Here is a 19,258-nt window from a genome sequence, read left to right on the forward strand (position 1 = left end):
ATTTCTGCTTGGAGCGAGGTGAGAGAGGCATGTACATGCACATACAAACCATGAGTGTGTACAGTCAGATGATTCAAAAAGGGACTAGCATGTTACTCACATCTTGAACAGTCTGTATGAAAGGATCTTTCCATTCAAATACCACAAAAAACAGCTGGTCACTTCTTGGTTTAGTTCTCTGGTCAATATAGTTAACCACACTAGTCTGGGGAGAGAAAGAAAAGGCAAATGTGCACGTTACTTTCTTCAGTGGTGTAATGAGTCTTTTGTGCAACAGAAAATACGTGTAAGAAGGTGGAAATATCAGATTGCTCAGGGACTTCCAATCCAGCCTTCCTCTACCTGGAACAATGGGCTCCCTGAATATGGAAAGGGTAGTTTCCTCCATCTGTCTCATGTCTGTATTCTTTTCCTATTTCTCACTTAAATACCCCTGCAATACCATTTTTACACTGGTAGCTAGAGCCTTTATTTTATTACATAGTTTTTTCCCCTTTCAAGGGGGGAAATTTCATTTGCAAAATTCATTTACTGAAAAGTAATACAGTATTTGGAAAGTTCTCACAAATGAATGCTAGATTATTTTTATTTACCAGAGAACCACATGATAGTGGCAGGAAGACTTTTTTTTTTTTTAATTTAAAAATCAGCTGTAGAATAAACTAGAAGATGCTAGCAAGTGCAGAATGAAAACGGAAGGGAAATGGAAGCCTAGATGTTAACAATTAAAAAACATACTTTCCAGTACTGCCCATTAACTAGGTTACCATTTGAAACTAGCACTGAGCAGCAGAGAGCTTTAGCGCAATCCCACCAGTGTACAGTTCGATGTTACAGCTAAAGCCATAGTCTTAATACTTTCCTGATGGTGGTTCTTAAGACATCAGGCCTCAGAAAAACATTTATCTTGTAACACACGCACCCCCAGCCCAGAGGGGAAGTGCACGGAGTTTGTACACATGCAGCAACACCAGGGTTTGCACTAACCCCCTGCTGCTAGGAGACAATGTAAACTGGTCAAGAGCCAGGCAGTTCCCTAAAGGGAAAGCACACCCCAGCTGCACCAGAACAAGTGATGGAGGGACCTGCCCCTTCTCCAACCCTCAAAGTACTTACACCTTGGTGTGCACACAAGGGAGTACTGCTGCTCTGCCTATGTTAGTTTAATGCTGTACGGGAAGTCAAGAATCCAGCAGTACTGTAACTGCATTTCAGGGTTGTGACAGGAACATGAGACAGATGGAGGAAACGGCCCTTTCCATATTCTGGGAGCCCATTGTTCCAGGTAGAGGAAGGCTGGATTGGAAGTCCCTGAGCAGTCTGCTATTTCCACCTTCTTACAAGCCTTTCCATTGTACGAAGAATGACCTACTACAGAAGCCTCCCATCTACCATGGCTTAGTTCTTTCAAATACTTGAAGATTCCTATCAGTCTTCTCCACACACCCTGCCCTGACCAGATTTAGGCTGCAAACACGTAGAAGCGGGAGTCCAAACACTATGTGTGTCCATTCAGAGCACACGGGAGCTTCGCCACCTCACATTTTCTGGTCAAACACCTTTGCTGCAGGCTTACCCTACGCTCCTACGGCTCATTTACTTGTTGCAGCATACCATCACCCCACCTACACTCATTCAAGAAAACTGCACACCAGGAAGCAAACAGTATGCAAAGCTAAATGAAGGCAATGGGAAAGGAATAAAAGCCAAAGTAATGACTACTGGGCTAGTTGGCAGACTGACTGCTATTTGACCTAATACTTGTATCCATCTTTCTGGTATGCCATCTCCCAGTTTTAGATTTGAAAGGCTAATGGATTTCCTTATGCAATTTGAGCAGATGTACTGTCAAACAAAGCAAGTGCAATTTATGTCTGAGCTATTTCAGCTTCTACTGCATCAGCTTCTAGTGGGATCTGAAGCCCAAAATTTTTTGTACCAATTCCTATTTCCTAGATTTTATTAAAAAACAGCCAACCCACAAAACAAACAAAAAACCAACCAACACAGTGTACACCTACACAGATGATCATAGAGTCCATAGATGCTGGACTAAATTAATGTTTATGGTCACAAAAAGCTCAGCTTTTTGTTTCCACTTTGAGACAGGTTAGACTTGGCCACAAAAAGGAGGACTTTCAAAGACCCTACAATGGTAAGTACAAAATGGCAAGTGATAGATACAGAGTGTCAGTGATGAAGGACAGACAGACAACTGCTGTTAGTGCGTACGTGGCAGCAGCTGACTGATGCGTTCTTTCCTTTACTCCAAAATAAGACATTAGTTGGGGACTTGCATGACTCTGGGATTTGTCTCCTGTCTTCCTCCAGGGGAGTAGGAGGGTAACTACCTCAGCTCTTCCCTTAAGGCTTCACCATGTAATGCCCTAACTCTAAGAACTAAAGACAGGAGAACTGAAGATTCTGCTTCATTTCTATCTCCACAAAGTACTGCTTCCAAGCGTACCACGGATTAAGTGTAGTCTCCGAAAGATACATTCTCTGGAAAGGATTACTCTTAAAATTCTTATTTCTCACATTTAATGAGACACTTCCTCTTCAACCAACACTGGGAGCAAGATAACAAACTCAAAACAATTATTCTCCTGTCCATTACTGTGAACAGAACAGGACCAAAAGTAAAAGTCATTTCATCTCCAGCTAAGGTTGCATCTTCCACCTGCCTATTTTCTAGTTTGAATTGATGCAAGAAGTTACTCTATTATTCTAAGCATATTCAACAGCTAAAAATCCCAAACCTAAACAAAAAGCAGACATGAGAATGCTACAAAGGATACAAGGCTTGTGTTTACCTCTTCATGCTAACATCAGCCTAAATACCACCTCTTTCCAGTACTATCTCTTATTTAGACAGTTCCTTTGGCAATTGTTCCCCACCTTGAACTAAAGGTAGCTGTGTTAATATTGATATGTCAGTCTCTTCGGACCCTTACTTCAGACTACAGGTCTTACTTAGGTCACATTCAAGCCCTGGATTTTCTGGCCTCCCCATTAGGAGATGTTTGCCTGAGATATGTCACTAGGCCACATCAACAGCCGAGACATAAATGTCATGATGCTTTTACAGACGCTCTCCATGTTAAGAAGGAACGTAAGTAACTGTAAGCCAAAACTGCTCAGTGGAAGTGGCACAATGGATGCAGTGAAACAAAAGCCAAGCTCCTGATGTTTCATTTAACCAACCCATCTACCCACCCTTCTTCCAACTCATACTGTTATTTGCCCCAAGAACTGCTTCTAGTGGACAGTTATCATTAAAACTGTGGCAGTAACTAGTTCTTAATAAACTAAGAGGTCCCAAAACACTTTTTTTTTTTTTTTTTTTTTTTTTTTGTTTTCACCAAGGACATCTTGACCCAAGTTCGAAAGCCTCCGGAAAACTTCCAGCCGGAGTATGAACTTTCACAGTCCTTCATGAATTCTGCTTTTTCTGGACTAAAAGAAAAAGACCATTACTTTACTGACCAAACTCAGAGCGGTATCTGAGTACTGTAGGCAGGAAAATGTCAGATCTACAGGCACTTCAAAATGTGTTTACAATTCCTTTTATGCTGAATTTTAGCAGCTGAACCATATCTAAAACATTGTGAGTAGTGATGTTTTGATTAGCGGTAGCACTCGCACTCCTGTGCTCTTAACCACAGAAGCCCTACCTGGTGCCCTACCACCCTAGAGTTCTGCCTGCCCCTCGGGATTGTTCTGCCTTACGGAGGAGCTTTGTTCTACTCATCTGGCATCTCTTGGACAGAAAGGAGCAGAGCCAGGACCCCAGGAAACAACTCGCCACAATGCTACGAAGCAAGAGATGGAAAGAACATCCTAGAGGCAGGGCAGGCTGCTTCACCCCACTTCTGGGATGCAAATAAACTGGTTGCAATGCAGACATACTTAAAACGCTTTGAAATGTATATTCAGTATATTCCTATTATTTTGGAAACACTGTCCCTTTGGTGTAAGGCTCCCACCTGCAATAACACAGCTGCTTTTCCAACATGCAGTCACAGGTATTTGTAGCCCCAGAACAGCAGGACTGCTGTGTCTTTTTTTTTAATAGTAGACCATAAGCCATTTTAAGGCTTCCAATACCCCTCACGCTACAAGTGGTACAGGCTCTAAGACCTACCTGTCTCCATCCTTTCTCTACCAGCTGCACAGGACACAGTGAATTAACCATGCTATTTACTTGGAGCTCCTCAGTACTGTGATTTTAGCCATTTGCATGTCATCTCTATGAAATAAGCCTGGCCCTGCAGCTGCTTTTTCAACAAGGTTTCATTTGAAATGAAGGGGTAAGCCACTGTGATGTCATGAATCATTAAAGCACAGACTGCTGATTTTTACTAAGGATAGATTTCAGGATGCAGAGATGTGTCAGGGTATGCTGGTCCTTGAGAAAGGGAAAAGGTTTTGACTCTGACTAAATCCATCTTCCTAGGTGAAGGGAAATAATATACTTTGCTTATATGGCTGAGGGGGCACATGACTAGGTCAGTGGGAAGATAAAGGTATTTTGGTCTTCCAGGAGAAAGAGGCAAAGAATCATAGAAGAAAAGTTGGGCTGAAGAAGCAAGTTCTTGTGCTAGAGAACAGACTGGTCAGGAAGATTTGTCCTATACAAGCACTGACTGGATTTGCATTTTTCCTGTCTTTTTCCTTAGTTTTCAGAATTGGGTCTTCTTTTCTTCCTACAAAACAAGATGCCTTCCTTGTCTACAGGGCAGCAAAAGCACACACTGAAAAAAAAGAATATACTGATGGCTACCCTGTACTATGATGCCTGCTCAGGCTTAACAGATGAATATGCACATGTTCCAAGGAAGGCAAAACCTAGCAAAGCCATTGCTCTCAAGTCAGGGCTTCGGGTGATGTGCTCAAACAGAGAACTCCATTGTCCATACAAACAGAAAGAAGAAGTGTTTCTGGAAAGAAAAACTAACATGCTTTGCTACCCATCAAGACAGATGATACTCCAGAGTGTTTTAGCAAGTTAGGAATATCCTTATCTATTTGTAATGTTAGATGCCTGTTTAGTGACCCCAACAGTATGGCAGTGTGCCTCTCTAACCCCCACAGGGAAGATGTGGGCAAAGCATAAGAACAAAGCCCATCGCCTGACTGCTCCTCAGCACACAAACCAGCGACACAGGAGGACCTAATCTGACCGTGATTTCTTCCCTCTTTGGTATGTTAGGTACAGCGGCAGCTGATGGGACAGTATAGAAGAGCACAGCACTTGGCCACTCAGGGGAACAAACAGAATTAGCACTCTGCCAGTCAGTCATATGCCTAACGCTGGACTAAATACAGCATCCTAGAAAAGCTTTCCAAACCTACACGGAAAATTGAGGCAGGAAGTTATGACGCAGAGCTGAACGTTACAGCCACAACTTACATGGTAAGCAAACAGCAGTAGTATACTTTGCCTTTGACAGTAATTGTATGCTTGAAAAAGAATGATTAATATCTTAAGAGAAGCTGCGGAGAAGTGATCTGAGAAGGCATCTGCTTGCATGTGCCCATCATCCAGACCACTGCCAGAGTCAGGGGAAAAAAAAAAAAAGAGGTGGGGTGGGGGAGCAGAGCAGAGAGGCACAAGCTTTGCACACAGATAGCAGAGGGCAAATAACACAGCTTAAAAACCACACACAACTAAGTGAACACAAGACAGACAAGGGATCTTAAATCGAACAATTCTCCAGGCATTTCTTTTCAATTCCCTCTTCACCCCAAAGACAGACAACCTGCAGAGGCTGCACATTTTTTGTTGCTGTTGTTCAGTAAGTTGTTCCTTCTATTACACTGTCCTTTAGACATATGGCAAGATTCCCACTGTCTCAGGATATTAACGGTGCCTCGAGACCATGTAAAAATTCCTATATCACAGCGGCGAAAGAAAAGTGCAGGAGGCCACTGTCTCACTCAAGCCCTGGTCTCCCCTCAGCGCTCTGGTAACCACTAACAGTTCAAACTACTGAGAGGGAGCCCTCTGCCCCAGCCCAGACTATGAGACTGTATTGTCCCAGCTGTGGGAGTTACTGACCTCATTCCGGACTGGGCTGGAGCGCTGCAGAGGATCCTTCTAACACTCTGTGGACCCACCCGCAAGAGCCAGAGGCAGCTTAGGACGTCCCACCGCAGATTCCAATGCAACAGCAAGAGCCAAACCCACAGATGGGTCAAACCCAATTTATTGCTTTTGCTTTTCCCTAGACTGGGAAACTCTCAGACAGCCATGGGATCTAACAAAGTGTCAGATGGTGTGGTACCAAAAGTCTCGACCTTTCTATGTTATAATTTATTTCTCTGCACGCAGCACTTCAGACCAGAGACATGAACATGGAGCTCTGTTTAGACCCTTAAATAATCTCTGATCTGTTCAGACTGGTATTCATCATTTCATATGACTGTAAGTTATTTTACATGCTATGCTAACAATAGTTTTGTCAGTATTATGTTCAGAGGATTTTCTTCTTAAACCCACGTATTATATTAATGACAGTTCAGGAAAGGCACTTGTTTATTTAGCTGCACTTTTTAAAAAATTTGCAAGGGTTTCATTATTTCCTTCCCTCCAATTAATATGGTACAGACAGCCACTGTCTTAAAGAAAAAAAAAAAAAAAAAAAAAAAAAAAAAAAAAAAAAAAAAGAAAGAAGAAAAAAGGAAGCCGGTGGCAGTATCCCTCCAACTCACAGGCCAACAATAGCACACTGTTCAGCAGTGTTCTGTGAAGGCCAGAACAAAACTAGCAAGCAGTGCCAGTTTCAGGCAGTCTGTCGATCCAATTTTAGCAGAAGAGCTGCAGAGAATAAAACCCTAGACAGAAAGAACCGGACCTCACTTCAGTCCTCACCACTTGCTATGCCTCAAAAAAAACACTTAAAGATACAAGTCTCTGGATGCCATTTTAATTATTCCTGATGCTTGCAGCAGCCTTCACTGACAGGACTATTGCCATTTAAAGCAAAAGTGAGCTGCGCCTAATACTGCCTACACAGTGTCACATCCTGCTCTGTGGTGTAGATATAGCAGGACTTCTCTCACCAATTTCAAGGAGTTTTGATTTAAGATGATTGAATACCCTACACAAATATTTTACAGCAGTCTGCCTGCCCAGGCCAACCTAAGATGTTTGCAGCCATAACAAAACACTTGCAATTATGCTATCTCATGAGTTTTAGCATATATCTTGGCATCTCTGACAACACTTTACATGAATTGCTGGACACATTGTTAATAATATTCTCTCACAACCAGTGAGACACTTTGTTAGGAAAAGTAGGTAATAGCAGCCAGTAACTGAAGTTACTGAAAAAGGCTGTATGGAACGATACACAACAGTTTCTACAGTTCTTAGTCCAGACTTCCCATCAACTAAATTCAGCATCCACTGATGAACCAGAAATAATTTCTATTTTCTCGTGTGCTGGAAGTTGGACAGAACAAGTACATTCCGTATATGCATGTGGTTTCACATGCACTTCATATTCAGGAGAAAATGCAAACTTTCAACCTGCCCTGAGCCTGTCCAATTCATGCCCAGGACAGCAATACACAATCCTGAGCAAGATGAGCCATACAGTCTATACCAAGCTTTGGAGAAGGCTGTAAGAGAGACACTACTGGCCTCCTGAGCACAACTGGTTCTCTTACTATATTTTACCCAGACATGCAGATCGTTTACTACTAAGTTTAAAGTCCTACATACCTTTGCCAACCTTACCATTATATGGGTTAGTTTAAAAACAGTTTTAACTTGCACTCCTACTACCTGCTGCAAATGGGCACAAAGGATGCATCCCCAAACAGAGTTTTCACTTTGCTCCAAACATAACCCAGGCTCAGCCTTTACTCTCTCAGGTTCAGCCCTGGCGCCTTCCAACACCAAGACAAGGCAGCTTCTCTAGGAACAAAGTGACACTTCCCCATCTCTTCGGGGATTGATTCTGCCATCTAACCAATTTGACCTGGCAAACCGGGAGGCAGGGGGTTGCAATTCAGGTTTCTCTCAGACAGCTTACAGATTCTTACTGATTCACCTGCACTGGCACCTGCACAGAGCCTTGAAGCTAGGACCTTTGCAATACCGCTTATTGCTGTTGTGCAGCAATTGTGCATATCTAACTTGCCTGTGCACAACACATAGCACAAGCATCTGGGACAGCAGCATGCAGACCTACGGCTTGCTTGCAGAGATACTGCCAACTTAGGTAGGACATACATGTTTTAACTTGGGTAGAAACAGCTCCTTAAAACAGCTTATCTGCAAATTGATAAAATGAGCACAGAAAGGTGGCTTCCAAGACTTGAGTATGCATAGACCAAGTTGTGGTTTGGTAATTTGGCTCATCCTGCAGAAAGCCAGGAGCCAGATGCAACACAACCGTGCCTGCTGCTCTGTGTTTCACAAGGGGTGGTCTCAGATGGTGCTTGTGTCTTGCAGTACAGGAACAGCTGGGCACTTTGCTGGAATCAGGCCCACTCTATGTACTGCTAACTGCAGCACAAGCCACAAAAACCAAGAAAAAAACAACACAGAAGGAATGAGTAGCACCTGTGACATCATTACTCTTGACTGGTATTTTCTCACCCTAATATATCAATGCCTAAAATACCTGGAATATTAGCATTTTATGAGGTGTTTTAGTAGAGTTACAGACAGTACTTGATGACTTAAGATGTCTCCTTCACTGTAACAGAAATGCTTTGTAAAAAGCAAGTTCAGATAATTGGTCTTTGGCATCCCACAGATACCATGACTGAACACTTCCAGTCTTCACTCTATCTGAAAAACACCAGTATGATGCTTTGTTACGACAAAATCTGTTACTTTTCTTCCCCTCCCCTCATCCGATTTTGTTCTGCATATGGCCTTTATTTCCTGTTACTTTTTCACTGAGCAAATTGAGGTTTTCTAATAGATCTCACTGTGACTAGTATCTCTTACCTAGCTTTTAATCTGGATCACAGAAAGAACAGAACTTGAATTTAAATTAAAGCAAAATTAAACAGTGAAGTATGGGGTTTATTCTCACAAGGTGAGAAAAAGGATGGGGCTTTCAAGAAAGTTCAAGACAGGATTAAGTCCACTCCAGTTAAATTTAGAAGGAAGTGGATCAGTCACTCCAATAGCACTGTTGTCAAACCAATACAAAGAAATTTTGAAAACCCCATCTATGAAATTACACCATTCTGTAGATTCTTACATAACACTAGTAACAGAAAGAAATATAGTTAATCTTTCAACAAAATCAGAACAAATCAATCTAGGGATCTGATCTTTACAGTAATAGCTTTTTTTTTTTAAAAAAAAAAAAAAGCACAGAAACATTTGTGTTCTCAGTGCACTTCCTGAGCACATTGCCCAGGACAGCACATTTCCTGATCACCCACGGCAGCAGAGAGCAGTAAGCCAGTGCAAACTTCACACTTCTAGAAAGTGCAGCAACAAATGGCTGAAGGATAGCTGAAGAGCAGTTTTTGTCACTGAAAAAGTCCTCAATTCATTTTCTAAAATGTAAGATTAGTAACCTAAGACATGAAAGAGCATCAATGTAACCCAAACATTAAAAAAAAAAAAAAAAAAAAAAAAAGAGGATATAAAAGCCTGTCTGATTTTTACTTAAAAAGCCCTGCTTTCACTAGTATTGTTGTAGCACGTTCAATCGTTCATTGCAGGTACAGGCTATGAGCTTGTCTACATACCTGTTGATGAACTCTTGGAAAGAAGAAAACAGAAGGTAGTCAATGGCGCTAAAATCTTGGTCTGTTCCATTTAAATAAAACTGCAAAAACACCAGTTCCTTTTTCTTCACATCACGAGGGCCTTGAACAACCAAAGCATACTTCTGTAAGCAAACAGAGAGATGGTGAGAGTAGCAAAGGAATCCTCATTTCCTGTCCATTAATTTGCCATCTGTCACTAATATCCACAGAAATCAAATGCACACCAAGATTTTCTTGGCTTCTAATAAGTATACGTCTGCTAAAACATCTAACAAGAATGCCAACAGAATTCCTCCTGTTAGTTTAAAAATGAAGTCTTTACATCAAGATTTAGTGTTTTTCTAAGAAATCTGCTTTAGTTCTATCACAGTCCTTTGGGTGCATGTCAAGGCCCTGCAGCCTGCATTCTGCAGAAGGACAATCAAAACTGTTTTGAGCATCAAGGTCTAGGAACCTTCAGCTCTTGACATGAAACAAGTTAATGTGGAACCTGATGTGGAGAACATCAGGCTGCTTCCTGAGAAAGAGGGAACAGTTTCACAGTCCCCAGCACGTAAGTAAGCTGCCAAAAGGAAAAAAAAAAAACCAACGAAAAATGATACCAGGCAGAACACAACTTAAAAAGTAGTGCAGGCATATCTAACAGCAAGCTGTTGCTTGCAAAAGGATTCAGCCAATTTGAACTGGGCTCTACATGGTTCAGAGGTTTCTGCCTCAGTGCCTCTATTCCACTGCAGGACCAGGGCCTCCAGCTGCAAGCTTCTAAATGAATCCACCAGGCAACATAAAATGCAGATTCTCAGTTTGATAAAACATGCAAGAGGAGCCTATTAGTGGCAGAAATTAAACTAGACTTGCACCTAGAATATCACTTTTGAACATACTAAGCAGCTGCTTCCCAGAAAGAAATGGTGACTAGACAAAAGGCAAAACATGAAGGGGAAAAAAGCTGACCAAGCAGGTACCTGGACTGTTTGTTCATGTCTAGTTTGAGCAATGACTTTAGATGCAAATGACTGTATCTAATACTTTATTTTTTGAATATTTATATAGAAGCTGGATTCCCTGCATTTTTAAGGGCAATTTAAGACAATCACTCAATGTACCCATCTTATTGGCTCACAGCATTTCAGTGTAATGAAGCACTTGGTGCTCAGTTAAAGACTTTTCCAAGTGTGACAAAAATAAAATGTCATTCCCAGCAAACATACAAAAAGAAGTAAGCTATCCCGCTTTAATGGAATAACCACTACTGTTTTCAGTCAGAGCTAGATTTACTATATCAAGGAGTATGCTTGCCAGTTCATTTAGTGGAGGAATGAAGTGAGAGTTTCATTCTGAAAAGTGACTTATTTTGTCCCATTCAGGTTTTCATTCTCCACACACCCACATGACAGCTGATCTTCCATAACACATATATAGAATGACTGGGGTCTTTTACATTTCTGAAAACAAAAGGACAGATGGCTTGAAAAAAAACTAGAAGCAAGGATTTTTTGGCAGCACTTAGTAAATATTTTTACTTTCAAATACTATTACGAGCAGAAAACTCCCACTGAATAAGTTTTTTTCTATTATATTATAATTATTATTATTACCATGGTTTGATTAGTAAAAGGATCTGTGTAGTTGATTCTCTGAGTGGTGCACTCAATGTCTCCTGGCTGACCTGGATTTACCAGAGGCGGAATGTGATCATAGTAATGATGCTTGCAGCTCAGCAGCTTAGCCTTGCCTGGGTAAAAGGCAATACCTGTTTTGGGAGAAAAAACATTGACCAGAATTGATTTCCTTCCCAAGTACACAGATTTTCATTCTAGGATTTAATCCCACAGGGTAACGAGCTATCCTCAAGATCCAGCAAAACAATCAAATTAAACCACGAGCTTCAGCATTTCTCTGGAGCAGGACAAAAGTGCCAGCTGCACTGGGACAGAAACCCCACCATGTGTTGAAAGAAAAAACAGGGTTCATAATTCTGTTACAACAATCCAAGGTTCACAGAAGCTACTAAGTTTCCCCAGTCTTCCAACAAACCAACAGGCTCTCACCCCAAATGAAATGGACATATAAAATAAGTTAGGAGACTAACTGATGTCAAATGGGACATGTAGTGCTTCAGCATATACACGTTTTCAGATATTATCATTCAACATGTCAAATTTTACTTGGAAATAGTACTACACATGACAGATCAAAGATCCCTGGCAGATCTAATAGAAGTGAAAATATGCTCTTCAGGACATCTAGCATCTTCTGTTCGCTGAATACAATGGAATAAAAATCAGAGCCATAAAGGAAGTAGTAATTGTTACTAATGCTTATTTACTTATATCATTGGGTAGGCAGGCTACTACTTCACTTGTATGGAAATTTCATACACCCTATAAGCCTACCGTTTCAGACAAACAGCACACATTAAAAGAACCTCAGTCACCTCAGCTGTAAAAGACTACCAAAATACAAGGCTCAAAACCAAAAATCCTGTTACGCCACATATGCCACATTTATTACTGGAAACAAGTCTACTTGAAGATAATCTAGTCCAACTACCCCCCAAAAAATATGATTTGAGTTATTAGATACGATTAACTCACACAATGAAATCACCTGTCCCCCAAAATGTGAGATGTCAAAGCCATCAGCATATATCAGTCTAAAAATGCTTTATCCCCTTCTTCAGTACTCTGTGCCTGCAACTTGCTATCTCATCACCTTAACAGAGCGACAAAGCAAAGCGCTACATTAATTTAGGTTCTCTGATCTGGCAGGGATCCCCGACAATAATTCTGGATTTATACGTATGTTGCTCTGCTTTTTTAAATGACATTTTCCTCCTGTTCCTGTATGAAAAGCTCACATTAAAAAAAAAAAAAAAAGCAAGCAGCCTGCTCTTACAGTCAGATCCATATGGCCCAAACACAAAGACCTACTTACAGAGCTAAGCCTAACTGACCATACAGAAAAACAACTGCAGGAATATAGCAACAACTTGAAACACCTTTCAGCCACAATTTGTAAAATGTGGTAACACTTCAAACAAAAGTGTTATTTTTAAATTGGTAACTGACCTACCACAGCTCTATTTATGCAAGGTTACTGGATAATTAAAAAAAATTATAACTATAGAACTCACTATTCAAAAATGCTTCTGTGACATAATCCCTCCCGCAAACTGCAACACAGTTTTCTGATGCCACACAGCATTTTCATGCCAACATTGTTCCCTGCAGTCACATCACATCTTCATTGCCTACTGATGTAATACCAAGTTGTAAACAATGCAGAACAGAAGCAGAAAGTGGCATTGTGCTTATTTTGTGGTTGGTTTGAGAAATTCACCTCCTTTACTGTCAACAGCATCTCACTGTCCAGTGCAGCACTGAGGTCCTGATACACATCCTATGTGTCACCCTGTTCGAATGAAACAGTTTTGGGAATATTTCCATAAGGAATTACCTTCTGTCACTGAAAGAGGACTCATTTTAGGGTCTGAAAACACTTCTTACCTATTAAGTGTTGGATAATGCTCCACAGCTAATGTCATTCATGCTATTGGCATGAAAGTCCCAAAATCCCCTGTACAATATTAACATTTCCATGCAAAGTCAACACAGCATAGATTAAAAGAGGAAGTGAAAGACCTGGGTCAAAGCATTATATGCACTCTGGGCCCTGAAAAATCAACACCAAAAATTGAAGTCTAAGATAAATGTGAACAACTTAACCCATTTTGTTTGTTACCAGTCTTACCAGGTGCATCATACAAGGACACTTCCTTGTAAGAGACAGACATCACTGGATGCTTGAGCTTCTCTCTGAAGTCACTGATGGTTTGGTAGACAAGGAACACAGCTACAGCCATGAGCAGCAGATAAATAAACAGGAGAATTACTGAAAAAACATTCTTTAGGCAGGTCTTGCTGAAACGCAAAGAAGGGGCAGTAGTACCCAGTTCACTATCTGGAACCAAACAGAATATGGATTAGGACTTTAAAATACAGATATTTGGGCTGAGTTAATGTAGTGTTCATTTAAAGATCAATCACTTGCCTCAAACTCAGCTTGATTAAAAAACCCACAACTATTGCTGGTTTTGACTGCTGGTCAGACAAATGTGTCTTTCTCAAGCATGAGGCATAATCATCCAAAGATTGTGCCACTTTCTCACATGTTGAATTTGGCACTCTGCTTAAGGACAGGGCAGACAGGAAACAAGGTTTGTTTTCAAGAAGAACAACTCAGAAACAAAGTTCAAAGTTCATAAGAAAAAAAGTCTGCTCATGGTCAGTGTTTCCTCCTGGAAAGAATAATTCCTTTCCCCCCTGCCAGTCTGAAGTGATTCTTACACACACACAGAGATTTAATATTCTAATGCTCTTACACAGCTATACAGCTTACACTGCACTGCGTCTCCAACATGGCATGAGTCACTAGATATCTGTCACCATCTCACTTCTGGATTCTGGTTCGTAACTCCTTGTGCATACTACATAAAGTTTCACAAACAGATTCTTCAATTACTGCTAGAAAAAGACCAACCCAATTCTCTCAATTCTTGACTTCAAAGCTTATTCCCTGAAGATCTTGACACTAGTCACACTTGTACGCAGACACTGCTTTCCCCACCCTCCCTGCATTCGCCATTTCTTTTGGCAATACTTGTAAGGAAAAAGTTCACATACTCTTAAGTTACACGTCATGTTTCACCTGTTAGTGATATATAGCTGAACACACAAAAGGAGCATTAAAACCTAACATATGAAAGGAGATAAGTAGGCATATTTTACTCTGACTCTTCTGTGTGATGTAATTTAATGAGTCAGGCCTTCTAAGGCCATGCCACACTCTGCCCTTTAACTGTAATAGCAGGGTTTGGTGTTTGTTCCTTACCACAGCAAACACTGGCCTTGTAGTAAATCCTATTGAACACATTAGCTCTTACAAAGGTCTACGGTCACACACATGATCCCAAGTTACGTGCCAGGAGATGGCAGCCAAAGAAATCAGGATATTAATATGCATAAAATTGCACTACTGAAACAAGTATGTCTTGAACAGCTGCAAAGCATTTAGACGATACTCATTTTGGGTTGGCTTACCTTAATGCCTACATCTGAGCTGCAATAAGCCCATTTAACACTGCCCCTCACCCTCCAAAAGCAGGTCTGAACAGTCTAACTAAAAACCATTTAAAAGCAGATCTGTTCAATATTGCACCTTGCTCATGTAAAGCTGGCACAGACTTTGCTTGCAATCCACTGCCACCACAGACACTGCAACTCAGGTAAGATACAACACAAAGGAAGATGACACACTCAGCTATCTCAGAACCAGATGTGCTGAATCCTCTTTGAGCAGTTCATGGCAAAGAAATGTTCTCATCTCAATCCCTGAAAAAAATCCTTGGCTTTCTATCAGTATTTATTCCCCAAAATAAGTAATTTACTGTTTTGTTTGCTTTCAGAACTGCAATTAAAAAACCCCCAACCAAACCCACATGCAGAAGCAGCTTAAAATTGGTAATTTCTGGGTCAGTAGTTCTCACCTGGTAAAATAACAGAGCTGGCATCTTCATGAACTTCCATCTCTCCTTCTCTCTCATCTGTTGGGTTTTCAGATACTCGCTCCACATCTTCACTCAGCTGTGTAGTTAAAACAGTGGTTCAATTTCCAAACATGCTCTCAACTTGCAATTGTTGGAATTTCTATGGTACAAATAAAAGAGGCTCCAACTAACCAAACACACAAAAAAATGATCCCAGTCCAAGAGCACCCAACATCTGTTTCACTTGTTCACAAGGGCCACATTTTTGTAGACCTACAGCTAAAAATTAAGTGAGTTGCACACCGAAAAAAAGAGAAAGATGGCCTACTTCCATCCTGCTTCTTCAACAATGGCATCATGATTTCTTTCAAGATCAAAGTAATTGTTTCCCTGGCAGTTTCAGCTCACATTAAACCCCCAATTAGCACAATGCCCTCTGAAATAAGGAGGAACTTAATTCTGTCACTCAATAACATATTTTTTAGGCATAAACAAACCACAGCCCATACCTGCAAACAGAGAATTGGCACTTCTACATAAAGAGGTGCAAAGAGTGAGTTGCACTTTGACAGGTATTAGGGCAAGTAACTCAAATGCAGTCTCAGCCACATAGGTAGGTGGGTCATTACAAGACAACAGACAAACATCCCTACATTTCTGGTACTTATTTGAGCTCACTGCACATATTATTATATATTAGCGGTTATGCAACTAATTAGTCTCCCAGTGTTTCTAAAACAGCAACAGAAATCAAATGTTTTCTTGTTTTGCTATTCAGAGCTCTGGGCCAAGACACCTCCATCAAAGTCAGAAGCTTCTCATGTCAGATAGGTGTCACATGAGATTGTGAAGTATTAGACTTTATTAAATTTTCCTGTATGTTTTCCAGATTTCTTTCATGGCAGGGACTGACATACAAATTAGAGCAAGGCAAACTGGGGCACAAGCTTGCAGCGCATCACGTGTTGCACGGTAACTGTTCAAGCTAAACATTCAGCATCACCTACCCAATTAAGTAAGGAAGATTAGCTTTGTTCCTATTTCAAGGAAAATGGGGGCACAGTTAATGCAGCAGCCACACTGAATGCTATTAAACTTTACACCCCCAACTTACTCAACAGTAAAGTACATGTATCCATAAGGAAGTGCTTTTATTTCACCCAACTTTAATTCAGTATTTAAATCATCATTAGAGATCATCATTTGCACTTATTAGGAAAGAGTCCACTCATTTTACATCTTCAAAGTCTGACGTAAAGTGTCAATCATCTCTTGCTGTATTTCCGTATTCATTTCCACCATGCAAAGCAAGTTGAAAGCAGTTACCCACTTGTTTTTAAATTCTTTGCACATAAATAAAGCACGATTTCCCATGGTGTGAGGCATGGAGTGAACAGGTAACCAACAGGCTAAACTCAGCTCATTTGCAGGAGACTTACAGAACCCAATCGATGATACCTTTTTCAATTATCTTCCTAAAATTAAGGAAAATTAACACTCTGCTCCTTTTTGTAGAAGCACGGTAGTTCTATTTGTTCACCTGATCCAAAAGAAGCTCATCTGACACAGGAAGAGTATTCACTGAACCTCTTGTACTGGTTAGGCTAAAACAGCTAAGAAGCCTGTTCTGTTCTGTTCTACCAGAGCTGATCCAAAAAGTTACAAAGTCATCACTGCATTTTCTCAGCTGATTACCACACCTCTCTAGTTCAGCCACCCTTCCCCAGGTACAGGCACCTCATCAACTGAGGTTAGGTAGAGGGTAAGTGAATTCTACTCCTGATAGAAAAAAGATCCCAACACAAGTTTAAATAAGAACACGATACATAACATTTCTTATCCTCCCAAGAGGACCTACAGCAACTCTTCAATGTCTAGGAGAGAAGAAAAACTCAGAAAAATGTAACCATTCAGTGTTCCTTAGGAACAAAACCTCAAACAATAAGCAACTATGTTTTCTTATCTCTGCTCTAAGGCAGATAGTTTCATAACCTCTTCACATATAAAACCAGTTAAGTACAGCTAGTCAAAAACAGGAGTGCTAACATTGTCTCAGGTGCAGTCAGTATCTTGAGCTGGTCTGTAAAATCCCCTAAACCCAACTAATTTCACTGCAAATCCTGAACGCCTGACTTGACAAGAGGTGAAGTTGCATAGACCTACTGAGGTCACCAAGAACCTGGTGCTATTCGTGGCTCAGCCACTGTGTTTTGAGCGTACAGCACGCAGTAAACTGACTCTACAAGGCACAGCAGCACAGACCAACAAACTCAACAACTCACTGACATATTGATCTACAGCCTCCTAATGACTAGAAAGCCAGCACAACAGCCAATTCTAGTTTCTCCACGCTTGACAGAATCCCCATATCAAGGCAAATGACAACAGTGACCTGGTGTACACCAATGGTATTCACCCTCACAGGCCAGCATTTCCTACCTCTTACTTTTGGTAAAGATTGGATCATTGTGCTAATGCACAAGGACCGCAGATCTGCAGGGCAGTTAAGTCTGAATAGGATGTGGATAGGATAGGATAGGATAGGATAGGATGTGGATAGGATAGGATAGGATAGGATGTGGATAGGATAGGATAGGATAGGATGTGGATAGGATAGGATAGGATAGGATAGGATAGGATAGGATAGGATAGGATAGGATAGGATAGGATAGGATAGGATAGGATAGGATGTCAAGAGCAGGAAGGGCAGGAAACAGACCTTTGTTCAGCATTCGTCTGGGCTTGGCATGTACAGCTGAGTGAGAAACAACTGCAGGAGGCTGCCTGTGACCTGGCAGTTCTTTTTCAGTCCTGCACACAGAAAAGCACTGGGCAAAGACAAGCTAAGAAAAAGCAATTCCAGACAACTGAGCATCCTTGCTAGGGGCAGGAGCATCACAGACTGCCACAGGTGCTGGAGAATGTGTGGAAACACAGCTGCTGCACTTACACACCATCTAGACTTGCACCATGGAGTTTGGAACCGTCCCAAACATACAGAGCAGTGTCAGCGGTGGCTGATACACAAGGCGGAAATGTAACATGCATAGTCTGGTCTATACTTCAGGCATCAATGTGATTTCATTAACTCTCTGAGGTACCTCCCCTACATACAAGCTCTTACACGAGTTAATTTCATCCTGATAATCATGGGATAAAAACTTCCTTCAGGATAAAACCCTCTTAAACAAAAGGAGAACTTGTCCCTTCAGACCTTTTGCTGTTCCACTGATTCATCACCTCCCAGTGCCTTCTAGCCTAGCATGAAAACCAGAAGCTGAAACTAATCGGAGGTACTAAACTAAATTAGAACGTATTAAACCAGAGCCCCAAACTACCCATCACACGCAGGGGAAGGCAAACATCTGCATTCTTTTCGCCGGCGAGATGCAAACAAAAGTGCCCTGCTGCAAGCCTCCACCGCTGCTGAACTCGGCACAAGCAGCTTATGTCTCTAGTGGGAGAGAGGAGCCAGCAAGGCCCTCCGGCTGCCGGAGCCTGGGCATTGATATGCAAACCCGGCGCTGCCCCGGGCTCTTGGCAGGATGATAGCGCGGCCTTCCGCTTCCCATCTGAGGGAGAGCCCTGGTACCAAAGCTGCTTCTCGGGCCCGACAGCGCGCCTCTCCTTAGGAAAGCTCCGGTTACGGAGCTCACCGGCCAGCTGCACCTACCTCACACACTTAAAGAACAGCTGCCGGTTATTCTAACCGCGTTGAAAGGTAAAACGTGACAGTCAGGGTGCGCAGAACACCCGCTTCTTTCTGGAGAGGGCAGATGCAACCTGGTGCCCCGGCCAGCCAGCAGCGAGGAAGGTCGGGGCCAACACCTAGCAGATGACGGCCCACGGCGACACCCGCTCGGGCTCCAGCGGATGCGACCGGGCCAGAAGGGGCCGGTTAAGGCGCGGAGGGCTCCCTGTGGCGGGCGACTCGCTCCGGCGGCGCTCCCCGGCCAGCCCTGC

General features: G+C 41.8%; 2 protein-coding genes across 2 annotated transcripts in view; one reads left to right on the top strand and one right to left on the bottom strand.

Moving 5' to 3' along the window:
* The window catches only part of TMEM206 (transmembrane protein 206), a 53,790-nt gene that overhangs the window by 4,235 nt on the left and 30,297 nt on the right, over positions 1-19,258 (bottom strand). The window contains exons 6-11 of the mRNA XM_026845870.1: positions 15,296-15,392; positions 13,501-13,710; positions 11,346-11,500; positions 9,727-9,869; positions 3,328-3,456; positions 163-178 (exon numbers count right to left, since the gene is read on the bottom strand). Of these exons, the coding sequence (XP_026701671.1) occupies positions 163-178; positions 3,328-3,456; positions 9,727-9,869; positions 11,346-11,500; positions 13,501-13,710; positions 15,296-15,392 (750 nt within the window). The remainder of the gene's footprint in view (positions 1-162; positions 179-3,327; positions 3,457-9,726; positions 9,870-11,345; positions 11,501-13,500; positions 13,711-15,295; positions 15,393-19,258) is intronic.
* Positions 18,683-19,258, top strand: part of NENF (neudesin neurotrophic factor) — a 4,587-nt gene continuing 4,011 nt past the window's right edge. Inside the window, exon 1 of the mRNA XM_026846265.1 lies at positions 18,683-18,752. Coding sequence (XP_026702066.1) covers positions 18,683-18,752 — 70 coding nt within the window. The remainder of the gene's footprint in view (positions 18,753-19,258) is intronic.

The sequence above is a fragment of the Athene cunicularia genome (genome assembly GCF_003259725.1).
Source record: "Athene cunicularia isolate RWA chromosome 3 unlocalized genomic scaffold, athCun1 chr3_part1, whole genome shotgun sequence".
Lineage (NCBI taxonomy): Eukaryota > Metazoa > Chordata > Aves > Strigiformes > Strigidae > Athene > Athene cunicularia.